Source organism: Capsicum annuum, chromosome 11 (assembly GCF_002878395.1).
Source record: "Capsicum annuum cultivar UCD-10X-F1 chromosome 11, UCD10Xv1.1, whole genome shotgun sequence".
In the NCBI taxonomy this organism is placed as follows: Eukaryota; Viridiplantae; Streptophyta; class Magnoliopsida; order Solanales; family Solanaceae; genus Capsicum; species Capsicum annuum.
Window position 1 is genome coordinate 174,700,334 of NC_061121.1, and position 11,034 is coordinate 174,711,367.

At 36.2% G+C, this 11,034-nt stretch overlaps 1 protein-coding gene across 1 annotated transcript; it reads right to left on the reverse strand.

The window, feature by feature from the left end:
• Positions 1–1,092: 1,092 nt before the first annotated feature.
• Positions 1,093–1,665, reverse strand: LOC124888929. The gene has a single exon (XM_047400213.1). It carries the CDS (start codon positions 1,663–1,665, stop codon positions 1,093–1,095), a length of 573 nt encoding a protein of 190 aa, XP_047256169.1.
• Between the last annotated feature and the right edge of the window lie 9,369 nt (positions 1,666–11,034).

An 11,034-nucleotide genomic window follows, 5' to 3' on the forward strand; every position in this document is an offset into this window, starting at 1 on the left:
ATCATAAGATATGGGTTCATGCTTCAAATTCGTAAAAATCATATAAAAATCATGCCTTTGTAAATAAAATTACTTTTGGGCACAAGAACGAAAGAGAGTTCTTGTTAAAAAACCCTACATACCTTGAATGATGAAATTTAGATCGATACTCATTTTTGAGATGTTAATCGTGCCTTTGAATGATGGTTCTTGGAGTTCTTGAACTAGGAACTTGGAATCTTGAATAAATTTGCAGAATTAATGGTGAAGTTTAGAGGTTCTTGAAGTTGGAAGTAGGAGCTTAGGGTTTTCTTTTTTAGGGAATTTGATGAAATATAACATATAATGCTTCTAATATGCTTTAATATAGGGTTTGGACGGATTTTGGCTGAGGAGGAATGACCAAAATGCCCCTAAAAATTAAATAATTCTCAAATCTGTCCTTTGGTGGATTGTTTTGATAGTCTGAAGTAGATCAACCATAACATTTTACTCCTATATCCAAATTGGATAAAACCAATTTCATTAGAAAGAGGACTCTCATATCTTTCCTTTGATATATAGTATATCACTCAGATCATTGTGAATGAGGAGTTATGATTGTTTGAAGTTGACCAAAAAATTTGCTTTTGATAGGGTAAGTAGATCGACCATAACTTTTTTCTCTAATAGACAAATTGTATGAAACTAATTTAATTGGAAATAGGACTCGCAGAGCTTTTTGTTGATATATAGTAGATCACCGAGATCATTATGCACAAGGAGTTATGATCGTTTAAAGTTGGAGCAAAAATACGCCAGGCCTCAGTACTTTTTTCTGCACGTTTTACTGTTCACTACTATTCATGGTTCGATCGGAATGTTCGTAACTCGTCGCTCGGGTGTTCATTTTGGATGATCCACATATCGTTGGAAATATTATTCGATACTCTACGCAATGGTGGGTCATAATCTAATACATTCCGCATGAAAAATTTATAATTCATTCTAGAAGATAGAACCCAACAAGTTTACGCACAAAATTTCAACAAAAAATTTCCCGGGGTATTACAGGTTGCCTCCCATGTAGCACCTTAGTTATCATTGTGGAATGACGTACTTATTCTCTAACTCTCAAGTTAGGTCATCAATTCCATCCTTGTTCACCTTCTCACTTTCAACATCCACTAAAAAGAGCACTTGAAGCTCCAAGGTTTTCTTATTTGTCTTGCAAATTTTGAAAGCGACCTCATCCTCTTGCGCCCTAAACTTTATTTCCCCCATGTATAAATCTAAAATGGCTTTTATGGTTGACAATAAAGGACAACCAATGATTATAGGTACCTCTTGGTATATTTCACAATCCAATACCACAATGTCCGCTAGAAGTACAAACTTGTCCACTTTAACAAGGACATCAAACAAAATTCCCACTGGCCTTTTAATGGATGAATCCTCCATTAAAAGTTGCATAGAGTTTGGTTTTGGGGCATCCAATCTGAGCTTATTGTAGATAAAAAAAGTCATTAAGTTGATTCTCACACCAAGTTCACATAGAGCTTTTACAAACTCATGCATTCCAATTGTACAAGGAATAGTGAATGCTCTAAGGTCATCTTTCTTTTTTGCAAGCTTACTATCCATGATAGCACTACACCTATGAGTGACCTCAATGGTGTAACCTTTAACAAGCTTCTTTTTGTACATCAACTTTTTTCTTAACTTAGTATATCCCAGGATCTCTTGGATTACCTCGAGCAGCAGGATGTTTATTGATAGATTCCTAAGTTTTGCCATAAACTTCCTCAATTTGTCCCCTTTATTTTTTTATGTAATAGTTGAGGGAATAGAGGAATAACTTAGGTTGAGGTCCTTGCTTCACTTTGTGGATTTGTAATATCAACCACTTCTTCATCACTTTCATTGGTTTCCTTCGTATTATTTTCTTCTTGACTTTGAGGTAACACCTCCTTTGCTTTAGCTTGGGCATTTTATCACTTAAGCCTCTTTTAGAGGGCTCATCAAGTGTCTTTCCACTCCTTGTGACAATTGCTAAAACTTGAGAATCATTCTTTGGATTAGCGATCGTGTCACTAGCGAGTTCGTCTCTAGGCCTAGCATTTAGTTGCATGGAGATTTTCCTGACTTAGGTAATTATTTGATAAAGACAGAGTGAGATACCATGGTTTGGGAAAGTTGGGAGAAATCACCCTTTAACTTATGAACCATTTTGTTTGTTTCTTTAAATCTATTCAAGATCTTTGTTAACACAGCCTCAATTGTTAACTTTTTGGGGTCAGTGATGCTAGATTCCTTGGCCTTATCATGATCATAAGGGGGGACAAAATAGTCATTATCAGGATTATGATCTCTCCAATCTCTATCCCCCTAGCAGTTCATCCAACCTTGATTCCCATCTTGCCTTTGATAGGCGGGGCGGAACCCCCGAGTAGTTATCCAAATATCGGATTTCCTCATCCAACTTCTTTGCTTCTTCATCATCTTCATAAGATTTTGATTCTACGGCATTTACAATTTTGCGGGTGCACCCATAACATGCTTTGTCAAGAGTTTAAGTTAGGTCATCATTTTTTCCATGGGCTCGTCCTTCTCTTTATTCTGCTTTCTTTGTTCTTTATCAACCATGGAAGCAGTGGAAGGGATCTTGGGAACTTTGGTATCCCAGGTATGCCAACCCTAATTTTGCTTTGACACTTCTTCTATCAATAGAAAGGCCACATGGTGGTGTATCTTCACTATGGAGCCATCCTCTGCATTATCTACCATCGTTCTATTTAATGGATCAAGAGCATGGTAGAAGATCTCAAGAAGCAACTTCTCTGGGACTCCATGATTTGGGCATTAGGTTTATTTTCCATTAAATCATTACCAAGCTTCAAACAATGGTTCTCTATTTATTTTCCAAAAATTCACAATCTCATCCTATTTTTGAAGTACTTTAGATGGCGGGAAGTATCTATCAAGAAACACCATAGTAAGCTCATCAAATGGGATCATGCTTCTTGCATATCACTCATTGTTCCATTAACACTTTGATCACCTTAAAAAATTTAAAGACAACAAATAAAGTAAATTATACCACCCCAAGTATTCCCAAGTAAAAATCACACAGCACAAGTGAAATCTATATTGCACTCCTAGGAAGCAAAGCCATTTTCATAACGCTCAAGTCACTCCCATGTTTGAGGGGTGAGGCAGTAGTTATCAATAATCCAACTAGAGTTGGGATCGAATCCACAAGGAGAAAATTATAAATTTCAAGTCCTATGGGTGTTCTAATTACTTAAGGGTCACCCGAAGTACTAACAAACACAACATGTAAAATAAAATGGGGGATTGGTTTTGAAATTGTTTGTGACAATCTTTGGCTAACAACACACTAAATAGCACTTTTCATGTTAACTCAAGTTTGGAGGAAATCTTGGGATTATGTCTGCCAAAAATTAAGAGCATGTAGGTTGATGATAGTTTAAAATGAAGCTTAGTTGTTAACTTAAGTATAGGCTAGGTCGAAAGTCATTGTAGTTAATATTTCAGTAAAACCACAACGATTTCACCCATTGTCTCTTTGGAGCACCTAACAAGTATGCAATTCGTAATCACCCAAAACCTCAATCAAGCATCCCTATTTTTAGGCTGATGCTCTTGACATGATTTACACTCAAAATACACTTAATTCTAAGATAGCAAAAGGTAGTAAGCCATAGACTCAATTGTCAACCATTGCCTTGTCCCCCTACAACACTCTTTCAACGATGTTATGGGTTACCTCAAGTCCACTTTCATCCCTCTTTCAAGGATGGTGAAGGTTTTTTAGAGTTTAAGGTTTTCACCAATCAAACCTATTTCAAGATTTGGGTTTTCACCCATAAATTCCAACTTATAAATTCAAGCAATGGTGGAATACATACTCAACGACAATCAATCATAAAAACTCAATAATCCCCACACAAAATTACACTTTAGTTCAACATGATCCCAAGACTAAATTACTTAGCTACTCATGAAGAAAGTAATGAGAGATATACTATGAGGATTATCCAAAGCATTAATTCTTCATAATATTACTAAGAAATCAAGCCTCCATAATTAGGTTCAAACTTTCCTAATTAGGGTTTCTTGCTTTGAATTCAAAAATATCTATGAGTAAGAAATACGCAAAGAAGAAATGGTTTTTTCTTAAATATGGCTTGGGATTCGTCTATGTAATTTTACAAAACTTTCTTTGGTCATATTCCCACTAAACTGCGATCATGCAGACTTGACTGTGACTACGACTATGGAAACGTGGATGTGCTCTGTGATCACATTATTTTGACCATCTTAACTGACCGCAACCACAGCCTGAGGACCAAAATCATGGTAATTGAGGCTGAACTACTTTAGGTCTCTAGCTGCACTCTATTTCATTCTATCTGATCCCTTTTTTAGTTTTAATCGATATTATTTCACCTTCTTAACTAGATACCTACAAAAATGTGTATATTAGTGCATTTAAATTATGTTGATGTCTCATTTTCTGATACAGAACATGGTAGTGTGCATAAAATGTTTGGTGCAAATTAGTGGTAAAATCAATACTCATCAACTTCCTTTAAATAGTGGTTAGTGGATCTTGGGTTAATAGAATACTACGAACCATATGCATCTGCTAACATTCGCTACCTCAAATCACCCACATACGGAACATATAACTTGCCCTAACAATAATACACACCATCTTCCCCTTGGGATAAAACCACAACCTTCTGATCTTGAACTACCTCTATTAACTTAAATAACATAGAGTCTCTATCTTGCTTCTATTCTACCTTAGAAACCAAGGAAGATTTCGAACCATTCTAAACACAAACACAACCTTTAGTTGAATTAACCAACTGAACACCCAATCTACCAAGTTGATGAACCTCATAGACTAACTCATTCTTAATATCCTATAAATAAGTAATACTCCCCAGAGAACAATCTACTAAGGGCATAAGCCACATCATTGGCCTTACCCGGTGATACAACACACTCATATCATAGTATTTTAGCAATTCTAGCCGACTTCTTTGGCAAAGATTTTGGTATTTTTGAGTGAACACAACTCTTTGGATCAGTAAACACATCAATATGGACCACATAATGATAGTGCCTCCAAATATTTAAGGAAAAAACTACTATTTCCATCTCCAGATTATAAGTCGCGTAAAACTTCTCATGGAGTTTGAGCTTCCTATGGGCATATGATATAACCTTTCCCCTCTGCATCAACACATCAATTGTAGAAACTAGATAAACCTAAGAAACTCTTGATATCTGAGGGAGAGATGGGTCTAGGCCAGTTTTTTATTGCCTCGGTCTTTAAGGTTCAAATCGAATGCCATCATTGAAAATGATATGTCCAAGGAAAAGCTACTGATTTCAACTAGGATTCACATTTACTAAACTTAGTGAATAATTGGTGATCCTTACGTGTCTGCAAAAAAATCCTTAAATAGTTTGTATGTGTTCCTTTATTACGAGAATTGAAAAGGACGTCATCTATGAATATTATTACAAATATTTCCAAGAACTTCTTAAATACTATGTTCATCAAGTGCATAAAAAGCTACAAGAGCATTCGTTAGTCCAAAAGACATAACTACAAATTTGAAGTGGCATATCGAGTTTTGAAGGCCATCTTCGGAATGCCACTTTCTAAACTCTGAGATGATGATAGACTGATCTAAGATCTATCATAGAAAAATAATTGGCTCTCTAAAGTTGGTCAAATAAGTAATTAATCTTAGAGAGAGAATACTTGTTCTTGATTGTGACTTTGTTCAGCTAACGGTAATCAATGAACATTCTAAGAGAATTATCTTTCTTGCTGTAATAACCCGTATATTTCTAAGCTAGAAAATAAACCGCTATTCCAACATATGAAACCTCTTATCCTGTTATTCATATTGGAGTACATGAATTAGGATGAATATCCTAGTGATAATAGATCTTATTATGTGTTAATTATGTTCATAAGAGTCACTTAGAGTAAGCCAAGCTAAGAACTTTTGAATCCACCAAGGTGGCATTTTGGAATATTTATACCCTCCAAGTTGTATAGAATTGAATAAGCTTTCCATCGATACCAAATTTGCCTAAAATGGACACCCGGTAAAGAAGTTATGGTGATTTAAAGTTTCAGCAGCATCATTTTAGTCAGTGGCACATTACGCCATAAGCCAAAATGACGTTTGTCAATTTCCAGTGTCTCTCCGAGATTCCACCACATTGCGGTGAGTTTCCAGGTCACAAATGGGGGGCAATGCAATATCTCCACATTGCGTCGGGGGCCCAAATCAGGTAATTTTCACAAAAATTAAATAACATATCTAGAGGGGTATTTAGGTCATCTTTCCACCCATATATATATTCCATAAACATGGAATTAAGCCCTTATTTCACCAAATCATACTCTTTCTCTCAAAATACTCTCAAGAACACATTAGGGTTTTCAATTGAGGGATTCAAGTTCAAGAAAATTTCTCCATTAATCATCAAGAATCTTCTATCTAAGGTATGCGTAGTGTTCATATATGGATCCATTTCATTCATAGAGCTCAAGAACTATGTTTTAAATATTATATTATGCTTGTCTTGTTGTGATATAACCATGTACATATTGATGATTGTTGTTTAAGTTTCAAGATGATATCTAAAGGTGTATTCATGAAGTATATGTGTTCGTTAGTTGAAATCCATGAACTTTATGTGGTTTAAAATTGGGAAATTCATGAAAACACACCTAAGCTAAAAGAATACATGCAAAGTATTTTATAAAAGGCCTAGGATGATTGAATTCATGTCCCATGATTTAATAGTGCTTAAATGACAAGTCCATGCTCTATGCTTTATGATTTCACATGAACTCCACATGATTGATATGCATCGTTATTGTGATATGGATTGAGAATGATATTGAAGCTATGCAAGTATACACATGTTGTATGAATTTTCCTTCCATACGTAAGATATTAAGGACTATGCTTAGTGTGAAATTCTCTACTTATGATATGGTGAATTGTGGACTCTATTTTATGATCAAGTTAGTTATGTGTGTCAGTTTCCTCCCATCGAGTCCTGGGGGTACTAGTACCTGAAAAATATGGTTATGTGCCTAGATCCATGTCATGTTATTATGATAATCTCAGTGAAGCCATGATCTGTAGAACTCGATTAGTCATGTGACTCAGGAAATCTCAGAAATCTCATAATCTCAATAAATTCTCAGAATAGTAGTACTTTTCCATCAGTCAATGGAAGTCAGTTAGTCAGTCCATGTACATCCAGTTAAATCATGTTTAGTCTCTTCAGATGGGAGTATAAATTAGCACCGAGTGATCCCAAGGATGGGAACTCACCTACCAGTTTAGGGTGTGATTCTTAGTAGTCATCCTTATGTTCCAAAACTACATATCCAGCATAGGTTGAGACATATTAACCTGCCAGATTCGGGTTGATGAGGTGTCTTAACCTATCATTTTAGGGTTCCCACCATTCTCATTAGAGTACTTGCCAGCTAAGGGTCACTCACAGTTGTTCATACCAGTGGCGCGGTATTGACACCCTTTCAGTCGGGGCAGAGATTGGGCCCCAACCTAGCTATATGTGTTATTGGGGCATGTCGATTAAGCAACTACCTCCCACAGTTTCAGTCCCAGTCTCAGTAAAAAAACTTAGATAGTTCTTTAGATTTTAGTATACCAGGACTGTCAGTTATAGTTAATTCAGTTACAGTTCAAAACTCAGGTAGTTCCATTAGATTTAGGACTTTTAGAAACAGTCATCCATGTTATCAAAATTTCAGTATCAGTCATGTTAGATAACAGTAAACCATGTATTAGCGTACAGACCCAGATATCATGTATTCATGATTTTAGTTACTATGTAGGCATGTTTGTACTCTTATGTTCATATCAGTCAGTCAGTTAGTATTGTTCATGCATGTAAACCCTTTTTCATTTAGCCTACCTCACTAGTATACTCAGTACTCCCAGTCGTACTGACGCATTTATTCTATTGTAATTTCTTTCATGTTACACCATAGGTTCAATAACACGAGTTCCAGATCAGCAGTACCATCCCAGTCGTAGAGTTGTAGTGAGTGCTCATCCATTCGAGGATGATATTATTTTTATTTCATTCATTATTTCAATTCAGTTTTGCTAGACAAAGTTAGTTGGAGACATGTTCCTTCAACTCCTTATTTTAGATAGTATTTAGAGGCTTTCAGATTTAGTTCAGATTTTAGATTCTGCTTTCAGTTTTTTTAGGTATTTGTTACCCTATATGGATGTTATTATTTATTAGATATTCTATTCAGTTGAACCTTATGGCCTATTGTTCATGTTTTCCGTATTCTATAAGTATATTATGCAGTGTATAGGTACAGTATCAGTCATGGGTTAGCTTGTGGTCCCTTGGGGTCATAAGCACCATGTAGCATTCCGGGTACCAGATTTAGGGCGTTATACTTGCGCATGAAGAGAACTGGGGCACCTCACGGGGAAATACTAGGCCTAATGAAGCCCTTATCTAAGAGATCTTTCAAATATTCTTTTAATTTCTTAAGCTCAAATGGAGCCATTCTATAAGGTGGAATTAAAATAAAATGCATGTGTGAGGAGATCTATTCCAAAGTCGATTTCCCTTTTAGGAGAAACTCTTGGCAGATCTTCAAGAAATACTTTTTGAAACTCATTAACTACTGGAACTGACTCAAGACATAAAACTTTTATTGTGATTCCTTGATTCATGATAGATACAACCATTGGATATCACCTTTCTTTCCTTAAGGTAGGTGTAAAGATATTATACTTCATTCTACGAATGGCTCATTGGGAAACTTGAACATGACTTTTGTTTGTATAATCAATTGATGCATAAAAAGAGTGGAGCCAATCAATGCTTAATACGACATCAACATTGGTCATCTCTTATTCTATAAGATTGGTTGAGGTAACTTTATATGGCACTATGACTAGACAGTTTCTGTTCGCAACTACCTATGGAAGCAAACACTATAAAGGTTTCTAGAAGAATTTCGAGGATGACAGATTGCTTCCTACCAAGAACTCACTCTTATGGTTCTTACCATATCTTCTGCAAACTGGGTTGGTGCAACAACTATCATACTACCCTGGGATTTAGAACCTGGTGATCTATCCCAATTGTCCTTTTTGAAATTAGCATTGGAGCACTGACAGAAGATGGGGCTGGGGCTAAGGATTTTTTATAGAACTGAGATCTACCTTTTGACCTCTATTGAGAGAAGTTAAAACTACCAAATTTGGCCCTCTTATTCTCCCTTCCTGAAGAATCCCAGGTTTGGACCCTTAGAAAATTTCCTTGAATCCTGTTCTTCGAACCTAACATGACTCATGGTATGAGCCATATACTAGGGTACGAGTGGTGAAGTCCTATCATAATTTGACCAATGTTAGTTGGTGTGATGGTTTTGGTTACTGGATTGGATATGACATAGGGGTGAGTTTCATATGGTTGGGTACGAGTCATATAGGTGACTCGTAAAGTGGATAGTATTTGATCCTCCTGATGTTACATTCTTCTAGGGATATGGATCATGGGTACAGATCATATGTTTAGGTTATAACTTAGGTGGATGAGCCATATACTAGACAGTATCTGATCCATGGTTGAGGTTTGGTTACGATCGGATGGGTATCAACCATAAGGGAGGTTACGACTCATAAGGGTGTCAGTCAAGACCCTATGTCGGGTTTTTATAGGATTTAAGTGGGGGTTTTTTGGATAATTTTCTACTTACCCTAATAAGGACCCACAATTTCTAATACACTTAAGAGGTTATTTACCCTATTATTTTACTCTTAAACACTTAGAAACTCTTCCTAAACATATCATAATTCTCTCACAAGCTTTAGGGGAATGGATCTAGGGTTTCAACTAAGGGATTACTTTGGGGTTTGTATTGGTGAATTATTTACATCAATCTTCTTAGTTTAAGGCATAATTCTCTTCCCTAATTGTAATTTCAATTAAAGTCATGGTTACATGGTTGATTTCATAGTTTTACTATTGCATGATTATGGCTTTCAACTATTGATTTGGGAGTTTTTATGTTAAATGCTTGGTTATGATTTCCTATGGTTTTAATTATGTTTTCTATGCATTAATGGTGGTTTTGGAAAATTGAATTGCATGGTAATGGAATTTGGTTTCGGTGATATTATTCCCCCAAGATGTTTGATGAAATGCTTGTTTTAAAGGAACTCTTGCTTTTTTTCAGCATATATATGAAACCTTAAATATTTTTCAATGGTTTACAAAGGTTAATGGCTAACGGTTATGCTTGTGGAGAACATGGTAGTCTTCCAAGAGGTTTAATAGGGATAATAATGGGGAACTTGAATGTCCCCTTTATCTAAATGGTTTGGCTATGGATAATTCTTGCAAGTGTGGTGGTATAATAATACCACTGGTTTATTGAATAGCCTTAGATAAAAAAGGGATAATTAGATTGTTTGACTTGGTTTTAATTAGGCATTAATGGCGGGAAGTGTATGCTAAGCCGTGGAAGGTGGCGGTCCCGAGGGGATCAAAACCAGAAACTCATATTTGTAGATATGAGGGGCCTTCAATGGCCACATGTGATTATCATGTTTATGTTGGATGGATGTACTAGTCATCCCAGAAATATCCTAGTCATGTGGCTACATGCATTGGGACCCGTCCAGTAGGGGGAGCTGAACCCTTATAGCTCGTGGGTGGAAGGACGACTAAGCTACACAACCTAGGTAAAAGTTTTAATGGCATGCTAAACCCGGTCCCTTTTCCTAGCACTTATATATATATGTATGGTTGTTTGCATTGGATGGTTTTTACTTGGTTTTTATAAGTGGCATTACTTTATCCTTATCCTAATTTTCATGCTAGTTCTCACCAACTAACCCATCTACAGGAGGTTGTATACCCACGCTATGCAGGAACCGGTAGTTCGACTCCTTCTTCATAGTACTTGATTCGGGGATAGATTATTGGATTGAAGTAGCG

Bases quoted from the DNA above. Each gene is read 5' to 3' on its own strand.
- LOC124888929 (XM_047400213.1), bottom strand. From the start codon at position 1,665: ATGTACAAAAAGAAGCTTGTTAAAGGTTACACCATTGAGGTCACTCAT.